The sequence below is a fragment of the Pseudorasbora parva genome, chromosome 8, assembly GCF_024679245.1.
Source record: "Pseudorasbora parva isolate DD20220531a chromosome 8, ASM2467924v1, whole genome shotgun sequence".
Taxonomy (NCBI): Eukaryota; Metazoa; Chordata; class Actinopteri; order Cypriniformes; family Gobionidae; genus Pseudorasbora; species Pseudorasbora parva.
This window is the reverse complement of record NC_090179.1, coordinates 5,179,355-5,203,312: the sequence shown is the minus strand read 5'-3', so window position 1 is coordinate 5,203,312 and position 23,958 is coordinate 5,179,355. Positions and strand designations below refer to the sequence as shown.

The 23,958-nt window shown below is 40.6% G+C and overlaps 1 protein-coding gene across 4 annotated transcripts in view; it reads right to left on the bottom strand.

Annotated features, from left to right (window-relative positions):
- Window positions 1-2,369: 2,369 nt before the first annotated feature.
- The window catches only part of limk1a (LIM domain kinase 1a), a 105,104-nt gene continuing 83,515 nt past the window's right edge, over window positions 2,370-23,958 (bottom strand). For all 4 annotated transcript variants that reach the window (XM_067449975.1, XM_067449976.1, XM_067449974.1 and 1 more), the window contains 10 exons: window positions 22,973-23,160; window positions 22,193-22,379; window positions 20,259-20,345; window positions 16,706-16,837; window positions 15,841-15,900; window positions 13,203-13,268; window positions 10,162-10,330; window positions 8,133-8,188; window positions 7,663-7,820; window positions 2,370-6,661 (listed from right to left, as the gene is read on the bottom strand). In XM_067449975.1, the coding sequence (XP_067306076.1) occupies window positions 6,499-6,661; window positions 7,663-7,820; window positions 8,133-8,188; window positions 10,162-10,330; window positions 13,203-13,268; window positions 15,841-15,900; window positions 16,706-16,837; window positions 20,259-20,345; window positions 22,193-22,379; window positions 22,973-23,160 (1,266 nt within the window). In that variant the 3' untranslated portion in view covers window positions 2,370-6,498. The remainder of the gene's footprint in view (window positions 6,662-7,662; window positions 7,821-8,132; window positions 8,189-10,161; window positions 10,331-13,202; window positions 13,269-15,840; window positions 15,901-16,705; window positions 16,838-20,258; window positions 20,346-22,192; window positions 22,380-22,972; window positions 23,161-23,958) is intronic.

Here is a 23,958-nt window from a genome sequence, read left to right as displayed (position 1 = left end):
CGACGCAGTTCTCATGTTCACGTCCAGCTCCGCGTTGTTTAAATATCAAACGCACTGGCTCATCTGTTCCCCCATGGGTGTGCTGGTCTGAAAACCAGGAGTGTTCAGGAGCATTGCTGGAGCGTTGATGTGTTGAGGAACTGAAAACCACTGACCATTGACCAACACACACCTGCTCTAAAGGCAATAGTGCAGGATTTAGTGTGTTATTTAAAGGGTGTGTTAGTAATATGAGCCTATAGGCGGTGCACAACACGCAAACACTCTGATTATTACACACACAGGGATGCGCAGCAGCACACACACATTTTTCAATATAAAAAATAAAAGGATTCCTCTCTGGAGAAGCATCAGTCTTTCTACTCACAAATCCCTCCATGTAAATGGTGAAACCGCCATCTTGCAATAGCAACTGGCTTTTAAAGGGAATGGGAGATGAGACTCTGATTGGTTTATTATGCCCAAAACACACCCATGACTCTTTAAGAGACGAGGGACAATCCTTTTGGATCATACACCTGGCGCGCCACTCGTTTCCCCCCTCATTAATCTATCAAAAGTGGATTTGACGCACCCTACCTGCGGCATGAACTTCAGCCATGTGCTCAGATCGTTCAAATACGGCCCTTTATCTTTAAAGGCACAATATGTAATGTTTCAGCATTAAAAATTGAAAAGATCACTATATCTATGTTATATATTTTTTAAAGTTGTGTGTTTACATTATCCCGACAGTTCCAATTAACTTCTAAATCCAGAGAAATTAATATTTTAATTCGAAGACACGGACCGTGTCTTTATTTCCGTTATGTCGCCCGTCTTTCACGTCATATCCACGTTTGCGTCTTGCTTCCTGCGAACTCGGCGGAACCGCCAAACTCAAAGAGGAACACTGACAGACAGTATAAGGGGAACACCCGTATAAAAAAGTCTGTATGATAATGGATCATGACTACTCTTTGCCTGTACGTTTTGCCAGCTCAAAGCGCAAACGTACGGGTGAAAAAAATGACCCGAGAAGATTTTGGGACAGTAGAAGAAGCAAGAGACGTGTAAACCTTGGAGAAGCCTTTGAAAGATGGCGAAATCTTCGTGACAAGCTCGGACTGCAGAGAGATATGCTGATCTCGCTTTCGTTTTAATAAACAGGTAATTAAGTAACCATTCAGCTAACATAATAATCATATAATCATAACATGCTGTATGTTTGCATATTGCATAGCGATCTTGACCACATTGAGACGCGTTTAGCTGAATACGTATACATTTTGTATTGCATCGGCTTTTCAAACAGGCGGATTCTGTGTTTTTGGAGACTGAAACAGAGACTTTTTAAAACTGATTCAAAAGTATATTTCTATCCGTATATTTGGTGACACGATGATGTCGTGTAAAACGCAGATGGACTAGCTATTATTGGTTTTATATGTAGCTGGAGAAAGTAACGTTAGCTTCATAAGGTAATATGCCACTATCTTGGTCAAATGATAAAAGTGACGGTCACCTTATATTAAATGTTAATACTAGCTACATATAATATCGATTTAATAATGATCTACTTATTCATATATCTCTGAGTTCCAAAATAAATGTTTATTAGAATGATTGATGAACGTGGGGAGCGACACAGCGCGTGTTCCAATAAACAACGTATTGCTGGTGCCCATGGTTCTCTCATTTACTATGTTTTATGTTGGTAATGATAAACTAAATTGAAATGTATTTCCTTATTGAACAGTTGATATACAGAATGACAACAACTCCCATGAGCCCACGCACTTTCCCGACGTCATCAAAGTACGTCTGTTGTTATTATTTTGAATGAGTGACCCCTAGTGGCCAAAAGTTGCATACTGCACGTTTAAACCAAACTTGGGTCTCGAGTCAACAAAGTTTAAATCCCGTCTGGCTCGCGCTTCCCATAATATTCACGCATTAGTTCAGTAGGTCTTTTAGAAGATGGTCTTTTAGTGGCTGTTTGACCACATGAGCGTTAACACTATGAAAGCAATCCGGTCGAATGTGTTTTTAACTACATCTGGACGAAAATGGACAAGCTCAAAACATTTTAGACCCTGTGTACACCTGTATTTACCATCTTGTGATCCGATCGACCAAAACGCATCTTAATACCAGGTGTAAACAGGGCTTCTGTTGTCTGTCAGGCTCTTCAAAACAACGAACTTCACATGTTGAACTGTCACCGTATTCATCTGTCCCCTGTGAATCACTATGATCACAAAGCCATAAGCTGAATGCCTGATAAAGAATACAAAACCATTGTGGGAAAGCGGTTACAGCTGGCATGCCAGGAATGGAGTGAGACACACCTGAACACAGCAGCAATGATGAGTCGAGAGACAGCGGCGTAACATCAGGAGCGTCAGTTTATTCTGTCTCCTTCAAAGTTCAACGTTTCACGGCCAGTGCGTTTAAAGTGCAGAGTCATTTTCACAGCTTCAGTAAAAACATTAAATTACAAGAAACCATAAACCTAAAATAGCAATCTGGACAAAGAAAACATGGAAAATATAAATATATCTGAAGAACAAAAAGGAAACAGGTAAGCGATGACGGACTAATCCGGCTCAAAACACACTACAAGTCGTTGGCAAGGCTAGCGTAAAACAAAGGCACAGCAATGTCGAGAGAGGTAAAGCCATCGTTTCTGCAGCAGTCGGTCATGTGGAGTACCTTTGAACACTTCCTCATGGATGTTTGCCTGATGCCATGCATGCTATGACCCTGAGCTGGACTTCTAGAGGCCAGACTACATCATTTAAGTGCTCTTTCCGTCTGGTCCGACCGGGACATGAAGATGGATGGACGCGGAGCAGTCGTCATGCTACAGGACTCTCAGTAGGCAGCAGTGTGGCCGGACGCCGGACGCCCGAGCAGCAGATCGCAAATCACCTGAAGATTTTTGGTTCAAATCCATTTTCAATCAGTATTTGGATTGGACTCGTAATCCATTCCGTTTAATGGCTTACATAGCAATATGGCTTTTAATTAGTGGCAATGCTGATAGTACTGATATCAAATCATCAGGGCTTAAAGTCAACATGAAATCAGCGATCGTCTTCGTCATAATGTAGTAACATGCAGGCTTGTGCAGGCTTACCAGTTCATATTAACCAATAGCCAAATCTATTTCAGGACTGTCCAATCCTGATCCTCGATTGTAACGCCAGAGTTATAGGTTAGCAAAAACTAGTGTAACGCTGCTGTACAGAGGGCTGTTTTGTTTTTGGATGGATGTCAAGGGAGGAGAGGCTTCACTACCGCTTTTGTGCATCATTTAATGAATCAACTGCCTATCGGCTAATCTACAACATGTTTGCTCTTCGGATTGCACCGAAAAAATGTATAAGAGTTTATAAAATTTTGCGGCAAGTATGGAAGCATTTCCATTACCCCTGAAATTGCACAAACTGAAGATGTGAATTGAAAATACGGCCAATGGAAATGTCAATTTCACAAAAACTCCCATATAACGGTCTCCTAAGGCGATTCGAATTTCGCAAAACGGCAATGGATTTTTTTTCCCTTCACATTTACAGGTCACCTGACGTACTGGTGTAGTTTATTATTTATTTACGGGGCCTCTCTCTTGAATCCAACACGGAAGTGAAAAGTTAAACTGCAATTCACAGACTGGCCACTAGAGGCAGGCTCCAGAAGAGAGTCAATCCCATAGACCCCCATGTTAAAATGCCCAACTTTACAGCAGAAAAAAACGTCTGGGACAAAAAGTGATTTAGGTCTGTATAGCTAATTTCACCCTTCATGACGACTGTGAGGGGGTGATTTAAAGCTCACTGTTAAATTAAACTATAAAGCCTTAAAGTTGTGCATAATTAAGGGCGTGGTCACTTGAGTGACAGGTGGATTGCTGTTGCTGGTTTCAGCCCCCAGGTCCCTCAGCTCGACTCACGTCCCGCCTCTTTGGAAATTTTTGGTTAAACGAGCTATTTTGGCTAAGATGGAGACGCCCGGCTCCACCCAGTTTGGGCTTTAAAAAACTCCTCAGAAACCTAAAGGTGACGCCGTGCCCATTGTTTTATACGGTCTACGGTTTGGCCAGAAGACGAAACAGACTAAACGTATGAAGGACAAAATAATTAGGGGAATACTGGATTCTAAACAATAAAGAAACACTACAATTTATGTAGACTCAGAAGCAGATATGAAGGAGAAAAACCTCACGTGTGGCCGCTCCCTAGTATAAGAGTCTTTCCTTAACATTAATACTTGGATAACACGCCTACATCTCCTTCGATTATAAAGAATGGCTAGTGCGGTGACTGTAATATACTTAAACATACCAACATTTTAGTCACATAACACTGGATAATGGAAACGTTGTAATGAGATTCAACTGATATTCACTAATGTCAAGGCTGTAATGTGATTGGTCATCAAGGCACACGTGAACCATGTAGGCTGTTACACCTTCTCTAATTGTAGAGCCTCATATCTCCTAATAATATGACCAAGGATGCGTCTGAAATTGCCCCCTATACCCTTAAACACTTCTCGAGGGGACAGCCATTTGTAGTGGTATCTGAAATTATTATACTAAATTTCAGATTATAAACAGCAAGCGTGTACTATGCATAAGCGGCAGCCCTTCCAGTGCACTGGATGTCGAATTCACATTTTCATCCACTCCTGTAGACTAGTGGAGTAAAGGAGGGAATCGTGAGGGTATAGAAGGCGATTTCAGACACAGCCCATCTGATTCTAGTGATCCTGAAGACCTTGATTCGCTGGTTCAGGCGTGTTTAATCAGGGCTAGAGCTGAACTCTGCAGGAGCAGGACTGGACAGACTTGATCAAAACCGTAGCGATAGTGAACGCACTCATCCAGTTCTGGTTAATGCCAAGGCTGACAGTATGGACTGCTTCATGTTGACTTCAGCGGCAGCCGGTGATTGAGATACGTTAATGACTGGGTTTGTGTTTTCTGCTGCTCAGGAGACACGGCGTCAGGGGCCAAACGTCACAAAAGGCTCCATCAGTGACGTGCATTCATACAATCACCAACCAGACAACCCAAAGAAACCAAAAGGCTCGAGCGGCAGACGCTTTCTTCCATAGTGCAAATGAAATCATTTAAACCTTTTATAAAAGAGAAAATAGTGGTTCTATTCAAAAAGAGAGAGGAAGAGGCTGTGTTTTAACTTTTTTGTCTTTTTTTTTCTTTCAGTCTGTACACGTGCTCTCCTGGCGATCCTCCGTTGTGTTTTTATAATGACATTTGTTCATCGTTATGAGAACAGCTGGACAGGTGGAGGAGGACGGACGAGGAAACATCGAGAGAAGCGTTTTACACCAGCGGCGTCGTGTAAACTCAAAGATTGAGCATTGGTTTGATCCGTTGAGCTGGATTCGTCCCACCGTCCCGCGTGTGGGTCTGAAACCAGGCTCTGCCGTTCCAAAACACAAGCGCTTCGGCTGAGGTTCACCACAGAGCACAGGAAATCTGCCTGCTGCATCTTTCACCCCAAAATCAAAAAAAGAGATGAGGAAATTGATTTAGCAAAAGAACCCAGTGATGGGTTTTTATATTTCAATCACCATAAATTACATTCATTTCAACACACATTATATATTGGATTTTGGGGTAAAAGAGGACAGTAAATTAGTCAATTTGACCCATAGGGCTGAACTGGGACACACAATAGACCTTATTCAGAGCGGCGCCATGACAGGTATGAAAGCGAGGCTAGTGATTTACCGTGTTAAAAAAGAAAAGAAAAAAAAAGCTTTATAAAGCTGCTAGATCACATCATTTTCCACAGCTCATGTTTTCTGGAGATTTTGGTCTGCTGAAATAATCCGAAAAACACACTGAAGAGATGAATGTCCATCCTGACAGCCTCGCTCTCATTCCCTTTAAAAATCAAAGATGGCGCTGCTGTGAATAAGGTCTACAGAGGAGGAAGAGAAAGCCCACAGTTCACATGTATCGTGTTTTTTACGCTTTAAAGTTGATTATTTTCCTGGTGCTCTCGTGAAAAGTACGCCAATGTGGAATCATTATACAAAATAATGTCAAACATTTACAGTATGTACCATAGCTGTATTTACACTGTGGGAAAGGCCTGACACGAGGAATATTAGTGACGTGTGAAGACGAACACGAGGAGGATGTGCAGAGACCCGCGTCCAACACGTCTCGATACCAGCTGTACCGAAACACGGCCTTTATCTGAAGCAGGGCGAGTCTGAGCTCCAGCGGCCAACTTCATTTCCTCGGATGCTTGCATTTACGTAGCGTATGAGGAACATCTCACTGTAAGCCACAACAGACATGCGTTACGACTGATGAGTGTGTGCTTGTGAGGGGATGTTTTCAAGCTGGAGCATCTGTCCAGGCCGAAGCCTTTCAGTCACGGTGAGACGCGGGGGACGTGATGTTGCAGGTGTCATATGATGCTTGATTTCCAGAAACATGGAGCCTTCAGGCCACAGATCTGCTCGGCGTGAGGCGGGTCATTCGGGCTGCTCCGGGTGTGTGTGCAGCCCGTTCTTGCCGCTCGAGTGTGTCTGCATGAAGTCTTGATGAATGAGCTCGAGCTCTGAGACCAGATGGAGGCCCATCTCCAGATGCATCTTCAGGTTCTCCAGCCACGACTCCAGCTTCACAAACGCCGGCCTGTGGAAGAAGCACACGGCGTCTCTTTATAACATTCACTGTTTGTCTTGGTCAACTTCTTGTTTAAATTACTCTTATTATAAACAATGAGGGACGCTCAATATATCAGCCAATGCCATACATCAGTACCGCCGGTATATGGGGGATTCTGCAATTGTAGGTTTTTAATTGCTTGAAATATGATTGAAGTCACTTAAAAAACATGCATAATATATCGGCCACACCGCAAAAAATGCTTTTCTTACTAAGTATTTTTGTCTTGCTTCTAGTCAACATATTTAAAAAAAATACATTAAGAAGCATTTACTAGACAAGTAAAAGATATTGTATTGTTTTGGGGAAAAATTACTCAAAATTAAGAGAGAGTTTTTGCTTAAAATAAGCTAAATAATCTGCCAATGGGGTAAGCAAAATAATCTAAAATAAAAATTATTTTTCTTACCCCATTGGCAGATTATTTAGCTTATTTTAAGCAAACACTCTCTTCATTTTGAGTCGTTTCTTCCCAAAACAAGACAATTACTTTTACTTGTCTAGTAAATGCTTCTTGTTTTAAGAATTGTTAGATGTATGGACTAGAAACAAGACAAACATACTAAGTAAGAAAAGCAGTTTTTGCACTCTAATAGTTAGTAAGGTAGTTTTTGTAGCATTTAAGTTTAGGTATTGGGTAGAAATAAGAGATGTAGAATAAGGTCATGCAGGATAAGGCATTAATATGAGCTTTATGAGTACTAATAAACAGACAATATCCTAGTAATAAACATGCTAATAAGCAACTAGTTAATAGTTAATAACTGAACCTTAAAATAAAGAGTTACCAAAATTTGAATATAGATTTATTGGCAAATATATATAGTCAGTATCGACCAAAATGTTCAAATCAGTGCATCCCAATTCATAATTATAATATAATTACAGTAATATAGTTATTAATAGACTATATTTCTGTTCTGTGCTAATGTGACATGTATAATAAGCATGTCTGTGTGTTTTCTTACCGTTTCTCTGCATCCAGATCACAGCAGAGCGCCGCCATGGGGAAGAAAGAGGCCGGACAGTCCGCCGGGAAGTACTCGTCCAGAAAGCCCTTCACATTCAGCCCGAAATCCATGGCCCGGGGCAGGTAGTCGGGATCGGCGTTGACTCGCCCTATAATCTGAGACAGGGCGGTGAGTTTGATTTAAGACAGAGGAAGTGAGATTAGGTTTCCTCTCAGTTCTGATCATTACACGGTAAGCGCCGGGCTTCCCTAAACCCACACCAGCCACCAGCCACCAGCTACTGCCCCTCTAACTGCTTCCTCTGGGTGTCCTTTAATAGTAATGCTGTCCTATTCTGATCTGGCGATGCTGTATGTGGTAGCAGTGTTTCCCATTAAAAGAGAAATCCCTGGAAGTGCATGCGGAGGAAGCAGTTATTTTGAACGTTTACAGCCTGTGACTATTCCCACAGATCTTGAAACACTCACCTCACACAGCATGATGCCGAAGGAGAAGATGTCCACCTTCTCATCATAGCTCTTTCCTGAGGAGCAGAAACAGCAAAACATCAGCCTCACACATCCACCATGAAACACATTCACATCTCATTTAACCATGTGGATTGACATTTTAACATTGTTTGTGTCTGCTAGGGGTGTGCAATATTGACAAAACATTATTTATAAGATATTTTCTGGGATTTTCTCAATATTTTTGTGTGTTTGAGTGTATTTTTGTGCTGGTACTTTGACAGTTTTGTTTTTTTGATATTCTTCATATTCTGTGTGGTGGTCAGTTTGCAGCAGTGAGAGAAATAATCTTTTCCAATAATTTAAATAGATATTTATCTTTCATGGTCATTTTTACCTTTAAAAAGCCATTTTAACCTAATTAAGAATGATCTTTTGTGTCAAAAACCCCCCTGAAGTATTTAAAGGCTTAGTTCACCCCCAAATGTAAATTCTGTCATTAATTCCTCCTGTGGTTGGCCACCCGTCAGACCTGCGTTCATCTTCACACACAGATGAAGATATTAGTGTTGAAATCCGACGGCTCAGAAAGGCCTTCATTGACACCAATGTCATTTCCTCTCTCAAGACCCATAAAGGCACTAAAGACGGCGTTACAAAGCCCATCTCACTACAGCGGCTCTACAATCATTTATGAAGACACCAGAAGAGTTTTGTATTGTGATGGGCTGATTTCAAAACAAAGTTTGAATGGTTATGGATGAGTGAATCGATTCATGATTCGGATCGTCGAAAATGACATTGGTCCAACGACATGAGGGAGAGGAATTAATGACAGAATTTACATTTTTGGTTGAACTAACCCTTTAAATAGATTGAATAGCTAACTACTCCTGTGGTGTGTGTGTGTGTAACGGTAAATGTGTGTTTTGTAACCATGCTGTGTCCATCATTCGTTATTTCCACCACTTAAAGGTGGGGTAAGTCTTATTTCAAAACCGTTTTAGAAAAAGGACACGGGCCGAGGGGAATAACAAACTTGTAGCCAATCAGCAGGTAAGGGGCGTGTCTACTATTGATGATGAGAAGAGCGCTCGCTCTCGCTCTGTGCACGTCATTATTCAAAACACACGAGTCACACATGACGGACATTAGCCGAGAACTAGCCTAATATATGCTGCTTGACTATGCTTGTGTGTCATGTTCACTTGTTAGTCCATTTGTGATCGTATTGTGTCTCACTTCAGCGATGATAAAGACCCGTTCATTTCCACACCGTATGGAGCGTCTAAATCTCATCACCGTGTGCTTCAAGATCAGCTCACACAATGTCTCCGACAAGTAAGACACTATATGTTTGTTACCTCTTTTCATGATCTATATAACCCTTATCCATTAATAATTGTAATATGTCGTTAGCTGGACTGTGTGCTTGAGTACTATCTAGTTGTTCATGAGAACGGTTTGTGTGTGTTTTTGTGATCGCTATGACTCTAATCTGGTCATAATTGTGATAGAAGGGATGACTTTTTCATTGAATATTTGACCTGGATTAGATACACAGAGATTCTGCCATAGCCGTTGATGCCTCTGGGTTTACGTATGTGTGGGGCGGCGCTATCAAAATAGGGGCGAGACCCTTTTGGGGGTAGGGGCGTGTCTGTTTTGGTGATTTGAAATACCAACAACGGTTACCAGATAGCACTTACCCCACCTTTAATCAAGCCGCTCTTCTTTAAAACATGATGACGCTTTATTTTCTGTTGCCTCTCATATTGAGCTATTTGGACTGCAAACATGACTCGCTGCCGCTCACACACATCTTTCTGCATCGCATTCGCCAATTCTAACATTACAGCGACACTAACTCTATAGCGGTTGAACAGAGCACTGCAATTAATTCTCATTTAAACTACAATCAAACGGATTTCATCACAAGGCACACAACCTTTTTGTAAGATCCCCATGATTAACACAGAATAATACATTAATGATGAAGAGAATTCAGTTCAATCTAAACGTAACAAGCGGAGACAGAAGCCCTCACCGTGGATCATCTCAGGAGCCATCCAGTACGGGTTTCCCACCACAGTGTATCTCTTCCTCCTGTCGGGTTTCCTGACGCCCGGGATCTGTCCGGAAGACAGTTTGTCCTGGTTCTTATCCTCCACCATGAGCCGGGACAGGCCGAAGTCCGCCACAACAACGCTGTTATTCTGTCCAGAGCAGGGAAACATTAACACATCTACCATGGCCATTGCACTGCGAAAAAGGCTTTTCTTACTTAGTATTTGTCCTCTTTTAAGTCCAAATATCTAAACATTCTTACATTAACAAGCATTTACTACAAAAGCAAAAGTTTTTGTCTTGTTTTGGGGGAAAATTACTCAAAATTGAGAGAGTTTTTGCTTAAAATAAGATAAATAATCTGCCAATGGGTAAGTAAAATAATCTTGTTTTCTGTTTGAATTAAGATTATTTTGCTTACCCCATTAGGAGATTATTTTGCTTACCCCATTAGGAGATTATTTTGCTAATTTTAAGCAAAAACTATCCTAATTTAGAGTTATTTTTCCCCAAAACAAGACAAAAACTGCTCGTCTAGTGAATACTTCTTGTTTTAAGAATTGTTAGATGTTTGGACTAGAAACAAGACAAAAATACTGAGTAAGAAAAGCAGTTTTTGTAGTGTGTACATGAACAATGAACAGACAGACTCAAGTCTGTGTTGATCTACACAGGCAAAACACAGCAACTGAGAAAACTGCCTTCAATGTTCACTCCTTCAGCTCCATTTTTATGATCAGTCATTCTCCTTTCTCTCTGAATCGGAGGATAATCGAGCCAAACCCCTCCGTCACGGGATTGATCATGATTTTAGATATAACTCAGTCTTTGGCTTTGAACAGTAGTGCTGCACATTAGGGAAGTTTCCACACAATTTTTGTGTTGTTTTGTTATCGACAAAAATGTATAAAAAAAAAAAAAGTTAGCACATTTTGCTTTATCCATCCGGTTTCTATAACAATTGATAAAATGGTGTGTCATCCCTAAAAAAAGCAGTCACAATATTTGTTGTTTCCCCGCTTCAATGCAATATTTACATCGCAGCTGTCGCATCCCAAAGATTTGTAAAATGTAGAGTAATGTGTATGAAAGTCACCAGTTACTATTTTCACAAGTAAGCTATTTAAATTTAGAGGAAATATCAGAAGACGACGGCGAAGTGGAGCGGCTCATCTGACAGGACACAGGGCAGCTCAGGATATTTGTCAAGTATGCAAAATTTAAGGGTCTATAAATAGATCGGTGCAATAAAATATCCAGTCTTTGCACAGGCTATAGTAACAATCTAATACTATAGGCCTATATTACTTTTAAAACGTGAGAAACATCTGCTTATTCCGGGTTTATTAATTACCATTGCAATTAGCCATCACAATACGCAACTTCAAATATTTGCTTTAGATTAACATTCCCAGATTTAACGTGAAATATTCAAGTTGTCAATTACTTCACATTTTAAGATGACTAAACGTAACATTTAAAAGCAGCGTGAAGACACTAACTTTAAGTTGAAACATTTTTGACTTGCAAATCAAATTAAGAAAGAAAAATATAATAGACAATTACAAAAATAAAGATGAATGATGTTTGAGTTAACATGTTTTTTTTTTACCATATACCAATAGTAAAAATACTTTATATACAATTTAATAATATATGAATATAATATAATTAATGCATATTTAAACTCAGATAAACCATGACCTAGGCTATAGGCTAATTCTGTCACATGAAACAAGATTTGTTTGCGTTAAAGCCCCTTTTATCAACTAAATTTTTTTTTGTTGTGACATTTGAAGCACCAAAACAGAATTTATGCACTAAAATTAAACAAAAAAATGTTCATCGATGAATGGCATCAGCTAGGCTGGTTTTACCAGACTCTTGTACATTTCATTTGTACATAGAGTCTGGCCTATAAGTGCTTTTATTTTAATTTGTTTGAGCGGTGATGAAATATATTGCTCTTCTAAATACTTGCCAGCATTTTAAGGAAATACAAGTCTAGAAATGCATCCTAATAAGAGCAAAGCAATCGTATGGTGTTCTGCAGTGGTCAAAAATGATTACAGACAGTGAATTTTGAAGTGATATATTGTTGAAAACTTAGAGATGTGGATTCGGACAGCTGTTACATCAACACGACCGTGCGTTTGTCAAAAGCAGTCGGTAACTCGGCCGGGGATTTTTCCGCGGGTGGTGAGAGACTGACAGCAATAAAATAACTGACCAGTCCCTGTAACTTAAATGATGGCAATACCTTCCGACCCCACGAGAAACAGTTACCGTCCGAATAGCTTCAGCCAACTTCTTCATCACTAACGAAGCGTTCTGGAAAATCAAACTTTTCCTGAATTTACCCTGTTGGAGGGCCACAACATCATGGCCACCAACAAACCCCAGCAAAGACTGTTATTGCTCCGGCTTTAACTTCTGGATATCCGGCAGCGGTGCCACAATGCAATGAATGGTTTAGTTTGCATCTTTCACCACCGCCATTACTGAACTACATCTCAAACTAGCGCTCGACATCAACGTCATCGTTCTCAGCCACTCCCTCTGTTCGCTGATTGGAGCGGTAAAAATTCGTTCGGAGAAATCCTAAGACTACACAGCAGTCCCAGACGTAGTACTGAAGGAAAATGAAAATTGAGCGGAAGTACGTAGGAGGGCAGAGCCAGGCTAGGCATCAGCTATATCTATAAACCTTTTGAAGTTGATGGAAACCTGGCTATTGACAGCTCATGTTATAACAGCTAACATCAGCTTTAAATGGGTACTTTCCTCCAATCAGAGCGTATGAACTGGAGTGATCTGAGCCTGTCTGTAGTGCTTTGCCTCTGAATGTGATCCTGCATTATACAGGTCAAAAGCTATCTCCATCAATGCAGTACAGGAAACCTTTTCTCTTCATTCTCAACATGCAAACTGAATCATGCGAAGCTGGAAACCTCTTTACAAGACCCTGAATACTTCACAGAGCAAAGCAAAAGAAAGGAGAAGTCCGGCGATGTCGCTCACCTCTCTGACCAGACAGTTGTGTGAGTTGAGATCCCGATGGATGATGTTCATGGAGTGCAGGTAGGCCTGGATCAGGGAAGGAAACGGATGTTAAAACGCTGCCCTCTACAGTCAGCACAGGACTGAACACAGTCTTAAAGCACCACACATCCTACACTTAGTTAATAGATACAGATTTAAACATCACACATGAGTCAACTGACGGTCACACACTAGCAGTCTGTCACAACACACTCGCGCAGAAACATGAGCCGCGTTGCTCTGAGACGCACAACAACTGAAAACAATGTGTGTTCTAGAATCGGTTCAACATATCAAACATTTCATCTGACAGGAAGAAATCAAAGTCTGAAGCTACAAAAGAAGAGTGTGTGTCGTTCATACACTGGTTTTCTGTTGACAGATATTTACATTTATGCATTTGGCAGACGCTTATATCCAAAGCGACTTACATTGCATTCAATGAACACATTTTACATTTTTGTCAATTCTTGCTTTTCCTTGGCGTTGCTAGCGCCACGCTCTACTGGTTGAGCTACAGGAAAGCCTGTAGATATAAATCTGATGACAGCTAGTCGAGGCAAAAACAAACAACAAAAGGTTAAAAAGTTAGTTTCTGTATTATTATTAGTACCAGATTTTCCTTTCAATTTTAGTCCATGGCTGTTTTTATTATTTTTTTTGTAGTTATTATAATAAGTATGCTCTCTATTATATATATATAAATATATATATATATATATAAAAAATAGACAGTATACTTTTTATAATGTTATATATATATAACTTTAGATTGTTTTCCTAAACAGGCTTATGTTTTACTTTACATTTCTTTAACAAAAATAACACTGTTTTACCATTCCTTAAGCTTTTTCACCTTCTAGCTCATAAAATATAAAAGTAAAATACTTATTCAGGGTATATACAGCAATCCTTCAGTTAAATTTACTACTTTTTAATACCTTTTTTACTACCTTCAGAATATTTTTTAAAACCATCACGACACTGAATTGCAAGTGTTAATCAGCGACCTTTCTATTATTTACACAGATTTTGACACATATAACATACAAAAAAGAATAGATTATAATCGACAGCAGGAGGAAATCTCTGATAAGTTATCATTCAGACAGTTAAACACATCTCAACATTCACAAAGGCTGGTGAAGGAGAAGCATTACTGCACACACATCTGATTTACATTAATAATTGGTAATTCAGCAATTAAATTATTTAGTGTTTTTTTCCAACAACAAAACCTGAGGCAAATATTACATTTCTATAACAGTGATAAGTTGTTTAACATTTTTTCCTGCAATTAATCGCAATTAATCGCAATAAAAAAGAAATGTTTTGTACGTTTTTAATATATTTTTTAATATTATAATTTCATTGTTAATCAAATTAATGTAGAAACAACAAAGGCAGTCTATTTTAAATACTTGTTTAAATGGCATCTTTTTATGAATGAAGGCCAGTATTACTGATATTAATGCAGTTACTTTTTTTACATTTATTATTAGGCTTCAAAAATATAACAGTTTTTAATTTAAGTAAACTTAAAACAATGCTAACATAAACCCATAATAAATGTCATGTTTATTCCTGGCCTTCCTGTCTTAACAGTTAGGAAATATACAGATATTTAATAAAGTTATCAAAGTTATATGCAGTCTGCGCTGCATAAACTATAAATTCAATAGTTAATCGTTATTAAAGCTACAAAAGTGATTTAGTCAAGAGCAGCGAGTCCTTTTCTCCGTTCCCTTTGTTCTTTAACTTTACTGACAGGAAGCTTTATTGGCTGCTGTCCCTTTAAGAGCAGACAGACACGCGGATCTCACTGTTTACTGTCTGTGGATCGCGCCTCATTCTCTCACAACTCGTTTTGTTCATTTTAGACTTTATATAAATCATTTAAGATTGCTCTTATGAGGATAGTCAGTGAAGATATGCCTTGATAAACCGTAAGCCAGCCCCTTCTGTTGAGTGCGCAGTGCTCTGAGATGATGCCGAACGACCGCTGAATATGACGTCAGCATCAAACATTCGCCGAGACGGAGACCAAAGATCTGTGATTATGTGCCCAGATATGCTGAAGCCCATATTTAAACAAACTAACGCGAACGCAGATAGAGTTTCAGTCAGAATAGGACACCTGATAGTCTGAAAAAATAATACCTCTGAGACCACATTTAACACTTTTAATGGCCTTAAATTTGACAATTTTGATTTATCACTTTTTAATACTTTTTAAAACCCCGCGGACACCCTGTTATTTAAGAAGAGCAATGTTTAAAAGAGTTGAATAAATGGTAACACTTTACAATAAGGTTGTATTAGTTAGCATTAGTTAACATGAACATCACCTCTGCTCAGCATTAGTTCATCTTTATCTTCATGGTTTGTTCATGTTAGTTCACAGTCCATTAACTAATGCTAACAAGATTTGAATAATGTATTAGTAAATGTTAAAATTAACAATGATAAATACATGCTTTATAAGTGCCGTTCATTATTAGTTCATGTAAACTAATGTAGTTAACTGATGACTCTTATCGTAAAGTGTTCCCAGTGAAATGAGCATGTGCCACTGCGGTGAGCCAGAAGAGGGCAGTCATGAGGGCGTCTCACTCACCATCCCAGAGGCGATATCCTTGGCAAAACTCACTCTCTGCTTCCACGGATAATTACTGTCCTGCACAGACGAGACATTCACACTGAGAATGAGCTGATGTTCATGCAAATACACTCTTCGACGCTCAGCAGAAATACAGCGCTTACCCTTGTGACCTCTCTACACAACACAGCTGTGTTTGAAGAAAGGCGGCACGTTTGCAGGTACGATATAAACACCATACCGTAAACAGTGTCATAATTCATCAACAACAGATCATAAGCAATCGCTTGGAATAAATGTGTGGTATTCATCAAACACAGCTAGTGACACACACATTCTTGAGTATACCCTTAAAAATAAAAGTGCCAGGAAGAACCAAAAATGGGTTTTCACAGTGACGCCATAGAAGAACCCTTTTCGGTTCCCCAACGAACTGTTTTACAGTCTAAAGAAGTCTTCTTTGGATATTAAATGAACCCCCTGTCAAAGAACCATGTAAGAACTTTTATTTTTAAGAGTTCATGCGGTTTATTGGGACTCTCCATAGAGGTAATGGTTTTTATACTGTACAAACTGGTTATTCTCTCCCCTTACACTAACCGTACCCCTAAACCTACCCATCACACAAGCACACACGCACGCACGCACGCACGCACGCACACAAACACACACACTAAACCTACCCGTCACAGGAAACATTCTGCATTTTTACTTTCTCAAATAAACTCCTCCTGTGTGATTTATAAGCCTTTTGAAAAGTGGGGCCATGGGTAATGTCCTCATATTTCACTCTCTCCTGTAATACCTGTGTCATACCCATGGCATTATACACATTTGTGTCCTCATATGTCACAAAAACATGCCCACACACACACTCACACACCATGTTCTTGATGATGTCTCTCAGTGTTCCTCCTTTGATGTACTCAGCGATGAAGTTGAGCCGTTTGTCTTTGTAGAGGACACCAATAAACTTCAGCACGTTGGGATGGTCCAAACACCTCATCACCTTCACCTGAACACACACACCGTCACAGAACACATCAGTCGTTTTCACAAACATCTTTACAATCAATACGAGTGTACAGTAAACTCGTTCAAATCACGCACGGCTAAAGTAACTTAGAGAAGTTGCTGATATGTGTGTCTAAGGCTGAACATGTGCAGCTGTATATAGACACATGAAACATGAACAACTCAAGCGGCCTCTCATTATTCCTAATAGCATAACACTTCAAGAAATTTCCTTTTAGGATTCTTGAGGCTTTTTTAGGGACCAAGCACCGAATGTGTGTAGGCACCCATTGTATCCGTTGGCGTTCTTATTGTTCTGCTTCTGTTTCTTTCTTCTTCCGCTCTTGAGTCTAAGGCAGCCCACAGAACCACTTCTGGGAAAGTTATGAAATTTGGCACACTGATAGAGGACTGGCCAAACATTAACTACACCAATTTAGGAGTCTCTAACTCAATCCACTCAGTTCATCAAAGTGTTTTTGAATACTGCACATACTAATTTTACGTAGCGCTTGCGAAATACACATAAGGCTGAATCTGACCAAACTTGGTACAGATAAATCACAAAGCATGACTTGAGGCTGCATGCTGTGTTTCGGTGCAGTGCCACCTACTGGTCCGGATATACAAAAAATAGCTAACTTCTGAAAGGTTTGCCCTAGATAAAATACAAGTGGCAGTGTTAGATCCAAGTTTTCCATGTTGGCCATTTTGAATTTTCGAGTAAAATGCTGTATTTCATGAATGCATTTGCGTAACTTGTTATAGGTCATCGGCACAATGCCCTGAAAGAGCCTGAGAAGTTTTGCGTCAGTGCCACCTAGTGGTAAAATCTAACATTCACATGCTTATAACTTTGGATTTGGTTGACTTCATGGGAGTCACATCCTTAATCCTTGCAGAGTCCAATGATACCAAACATGCTAGGTTTTGCCCTTACGCTTTGTTCAATATTGTGGTTTAGCGTTTAAACAACTTTTACGAATATCTTCAAATCCACTAGTCTGACCGAGACTAAACCACCGTACGAAAATAGGAATCCTAACGGGTTGACAAAATTAAAATGGCCAAATGTCAAAATGTTGATAGTAGGTGGCAAAAAATGCAATCAAAGTCAGGTGTAGGTTATTGTTTTGCTCATAAATACAAATGTGAACGTCATGGAAAGTAGGGACACAAGTCGGTTCTGGGACATTTTGAGTTATTCACAGATTCTGAAAGTGTAGTCTCCAAGCTTTCCAACGATGTGTAACACATGGAAATCTGATAATATCTGGAGAAGTTGTGTCCATCTGAATTTAGGCCTTTAGAAAAGTGTAAACGAGAGAAAACAGCCTCTGAAGTTTTGCAGTTCTCAGCTGTTCTCACCTGCTGGGCGTGACAATAGGGCTCATTTACATCTCATTTAGATAAGCCACACCCCCTGTAAAGCTGCATGGCTGCTAGTGATCACAGACCAGATGATCACAGATGCAACGGGAATAATCGGACCGCATGCTACTAATAATAAAGATGCTAACATTACCATCTAAAAGCCCATTATAGTAATGGGTTTTTTTTGGCAAGTGATACGATGCTAACGATTACAATTAAAACGACAGTTAAGAACAATAGGTAGGTATGGGAAGGTCTAAACATGAGATAACGTGTGTGTGTGTGTGTGTGTGTGTTCTTAGAACGAACACAAAACGACAAACTTTGGTGTTTCTGGAACAAGGGGATCTGTTCGAAGGGGATAAAGACACAGATATGGTTGCTGTCCTTAACCGTGGCTGTAGTGTAGAGGTAAGGCGCATGTCATTAAGTTTTGACGCATATCGATCAGAGGTTCGAATCCGCCTTTTGCCACACTCTAACCGAGAAACACTTATTAATAAACACGTTAGATGCTTTATTTCTACTAACATTTTCTCAATTCTTTTTGAAAACAAATGCCTTTCCGATCTGATATGTGATGGGAAAAGGGAGTAGAGAGAGTGTGGCAAAAGGCAGATTCGATCCTCGATCGAGTTGTGCCAAAACTTGATGCCATGCGTCTCTCACCACTACACTATAGCCACGGTTACAGATTTGAGCCATTTCTCTGTCTTTATCCCTGTCAAATGTTACTATCGATATCGCCTCTGATCTCTTACGGTCACACTCGTCTGACGCCTGTCTGATACATTCTTCCTCTTCTTCCTCTTCACTCAGTTGTAGATTAGGGTATTATCCAGTCTTATTATGCCGCTTTCATCGTCGCTTGGATCTTCTTCAGAGTCTGTGAGCGCTTGTTCATAAGCATCCGGCTTGTCGAAGAAGTACTTCGAAACATTTTCGGTGTAACGGCCACGGTTCAGCTCGTCTGCGATCATCTTTGCGGCGTCCATCTTCATTGAATGTTGATATCAACTAGAGCCGGCCAGAGCGATGGATAATAAGTAGCCACGCTTCCCTCGGAGGGCGGGGACAATAACAAAAGAAACAAAAGCCGGCTTATCCCGTATGGAAACACACAGACAATGACACGCCCCTACTGCGTGCTAGAATCTCCGAAAACAAGCCGATTTCAACCTCTAAATGTAGGCTTTTAAATACACCAATACTGCTGTCTCAAAAACGGAGAGGCTTCTTCGTGATCTCAACTAACAGATTCTGCAAAAAAACGAAAATCTCATTTTGCTCGAAAGTTGTGCTGCCGACTTGTGTCCCTGGTTTCCGTGACGGGTCACAAATGTCTATAACTCCTAAACGAAATGAGATTGTTTCACTAAATTTGACATGCTTATGTATGGCGGCATGACTGTGCCGCTTGGTGGCATTATAATTACACAGAATATGAAATTGCCATATTCTCAATGCATTTATGGGTCTTCAACCTTTTTGCTTGTAACTGCCTCCAAATGGCTTTACTAATTTTTGCAGTTGGACAGCTGCTAGTTTGCTTGTTTGTGCTTCCTTATTTCCTAACGGTTGTGCTTGGCCATGGTAATTGCTGCTTGCAGCTATATTATGGTCTATGATTTGATCCCACTGAACAGAAGAGTATTTAAGGGCCCATCGATGATAGATTGTCTCCTCAGATGAACTGTCTCGGACACCAGCTGCACCGAGACCACGAGCGTTTCTCTCCCTTCAAGCACAAGTGTACAGCGAAGTCATTTAACCGGTGAATTATGTGAGCTAATCATAAACGAATCACAGACAAACGAGTGCTAGTTGACGTCAGTGTGTTTGTGCAGTGTTTTTATGGGGCTGACACTCTCATGAGACTCTACACCACAGGCTCCTTCTCCTCGTTTAACCCCTGAGCCTGCTGGGTGAATTATGAGCTGATGGAAAAACACATGCAGCGCAACTGTCCAACAGTCTCCTCCAGATGTGCTTCTAGTACACACTCGATCTGTCCTACACCGTAATGCATGAGAGGAGGACGTGCTCACCTCTTTGAGGAAGGTCATCTGCGTCTCCTCATCGAAACGAATGAGTTCCTTCATCACCATCACCTCGCCCGTCTCTCTGTGGGTCACCTGACAGTGAGGTGAGAACAGCACATTGCCACAGTGAATCAACCCTGAACTCAATCGAGCTGAATAATGACACCATCCGCTTGTTTAGTCCTGTCCGAATGGGTCCAAGCCTTCACTCGTTTCAGGTGAGAATAACATCTCAACAGCCGTTTATGAGCACTATCCAATCACAGCACACATTTAAGCTAAGCTTTCATAAACTCACAGTGACTACGTTTACATGGACAACAATACTCCGATATTAATCTGATTAAGACAATACTCGGATTAAGAGTCTATCATGTAGACAGCGATTTCTAATTACCTTAATCTGATTAAAGTCATAATCTAACTGAGCATAAATCAGATTAAGACATGTGGAGTATGCCTATTTTAGTCGCATTATCGGAGACATGTACACACCTTAATCTAACTATTAACGTCGTGTCGCATTTTGTGACAGGACACATAACGTTACACACACCAGGGAAGTGCAGAGGGGAGGCTTTGTGGGTTCGAGCCTCTGCCCTTTTTGAAAATTAATCAAAAGTGCCCTCTCAACAATCATTGATAATATTGTGATTTGTAAACCTTTTTCATCATTGATCAAAGCTATTATTATAAATGTAGGCTGTCAATAAGGAGGAAAGAGGGGCAGTGTCTCTTCAAAAAAACAAAAAGAGACAATACATAACATCACAAAAATAAATCAACGTAAATGTATATAAAACATTATAAAAACGAGTGATTTTTATACTTCTTAATGTAAAGTAACACTGTCCAACAGCGACACCCGCAGGTGAAGTTAGCGAGTTTCCTGAGCCCATAAAATTACCAGACCTGCCAAAGTCCCGCTATGATTGGATGTTGGAGAACGTAGCGTGGCATGGGGACGTAATGACATGCCATAATCGATCTATGTTCTATCACACGTAAAACGGGAACATGAACGGAGTACTCTAAAAGCAACTCATGTAAACAACTTAATCAGAATATTGTCTTATTTAGAATAAGGTCAATAATTAGATTACTGCTGTCCATGTAAACATAGTCAGTGTAGACTAGTCTCTGGGCTCACGGTGTCCTGGACATCTATATTTACCAGATTCAGAACGGATTAATCCCTAATGGCCAACTGAGATAAAGGTTATACAGGTATAATGGTTAAAATCATGATTTTTCAGTACATTAATGACGTTTGAGGTTTGCTTTTGCCATCCGATAAAGCGCTTGGACCCTGAAACTGACACACAACGTCACGTGTGTGTGTGTGTGTGTGTGTGATAGGTAGGTTTAGGGCTAGGGGCAGTGTAAGGGGATAGAAAATACGGTGTGTACAGTATAAAAACCATTACTCCTATGAAATGTCCCCATATGTCACAAAAACAAACGTGTGTGTGGTTTTGGTATTGGTATTCCCTACATTGTGGGAACAAAAATGTCCCCGCAAGGATCGTAATCCATGGGAAAACAGCTTTTTTTATTATTTAAAAATGCAGAAAGTTTTCTTTGATGGGAAGGTTTAGCAGTAGGGGAGAGAATATACAATTCGTACAATATACAAATCATTCTCCCAGTTTCACAGACAGCGCTTAAGACTAAAATGCATGTTGAAGCAATTTTAACTGAAAGGAACTTCCACTGGCATATCTTAAAACATGTTTGTGTCATTGTTTTGTCTCAAGATGCACACCGGTATTGTTTTTTTCTAAGGCACGTTTATAAAAGCTGCTTACATGTCCTGAATGAACGATGGCCTAATCCTGGCTTAATCTAAGCCCTGTCTGTGAAACCAGGCCAATATGGCTATGGAAAGTCCCCATAAAACATAAAAACCCAACACAGTGTGTGTGTGTGTGTGTGCTGACCTTTATGGCCTGTCCGAAGCAGCCCTTCCCCAGGACCTCTCCATGGATCAGGTCGGAGGCTCTGAATATCCTGTGTGTGCGATTGGTGACGACTCGCAGCGACTCCGAGCGGCCGATGTCTTTCCTCAGAGACAGCGGAGACGCCGTGTTACTGGAGCACGGCGATTTATCGATACTGTAGCTGCGCCTGCACACAACATTAACTACGGTGAGATCACACTGCTAACTCAAGTGATCAGTGCTGTAATATAACATGCATCACGGTGGCCAAAGCTGGTACTGCAATCACTTTCTGTAGAGCGGTGTATCCCCCTCCCCCTGACTCGAGGTTGCCAGATTGTCTGCAGGATCAGCAGGAACGTTTGTAGATCTGCAGCTGTGGTAACTAGAGCAGATCTGGCAACCCGGATGCCCAAACACTACTGACTCGTGATTGGTCGATCGGTGCACAACATGACAACATCAAAATCAGTTGATGCAACAACAACTTTATAAATGACAATATCCTGGCCGGACTACTGCCGTCAGTGATAGAAGTATTTGAAACTAACATTATTTATTAATGTCTAGAGACATATCAGGGCCATTTTATGATTCACTGAAATACATTTCTTACATACAGCTCCTTTAATGATGGATTGCCTTGGCTGTAACATTGCATTTGCTCAGGTGTTCTGTTAGTGTGTTTCTATGCTATGCCAGAGTTTCGGATCTTGCTGAAGCAGTGAGTTCAGTTTGAGCAGTAGATTACAGCACGTGTGTATGTGGCAGATCACTGACGTGATAATGCGTGAGCGCAGGTTGTTGATGTCCTGGCTGGGCGGCCGTGTAATGGGCATGATGGGACTGGGCCCGTCAGACGGGGGTGTGGGGCCGTCCACCTGATCCTCTGAAGAGCCGTGATCATGAGGGTCATGTTCGATGGTCAGCTGCAGCAGACGACTCGTCTCCTGGATCAGCAAATCAATCTAACACACACACACACACAGAAGACACCGTGAAGGCCAGAAACACACTCTACTGTATGTGAGCATTGCCCGATTTTGATCTTCCTACTTGAAGTTAGCAGATAAAACTGCAAATGTAACGCACATTGAGCTGATGACTGCTATAGTAAAACTGGGAATGCAGTGCATGCTGGTCAGGTGTGACGCATATCAGAGGGCAAGAATACAAACACAGACTTTAGCCGCGTTTCCACCGCAGGAACTTTCCCCAGGGACTAGAGATTTTGTGGTTTTTCGACTGTAGGAACCGGGGTCTAAATAAAATTAAGGGTAAAGATTTCCCCCTTAAAACGGCCCTGCTTGCGAGGTAGTACTTTTTTAAAGCTCAGGAACTTTCGAGGGTGGGGCTTATCGCTGAACATGCTGATTGGTTGAGCTTACGCAGCATTTTATTTCACCCTAAAAGTCTATTGTGGTGCGTGTAGTATCGTTTGCTATTCAAATCAACAATGGAGTTTAAAAAATAGGACAGATGGACCGACGGCGAGGTTCAGGCTTTATTTGCAGAAGATTAAATCGAGTGGGCTCTGGAAAGTCATGCAAGTCAATAATCTTCATGGTACTTTAGACCGCGATGGAAACGCAGAGAGCTGCAGGTCTGTGGGAAAAAAGTTCCTGGGACAAATTGTTCCGGGTAATTTCGGTGGAAACAGGGCTTTTGAGAAACTTTTATGTTCTTGTGGCTCATCCAATCAGAAATTAAAGTCGAAACAGAAACGGTTTTATAAGCATTTTTTTATATTTCAACAAAGCTTTTTT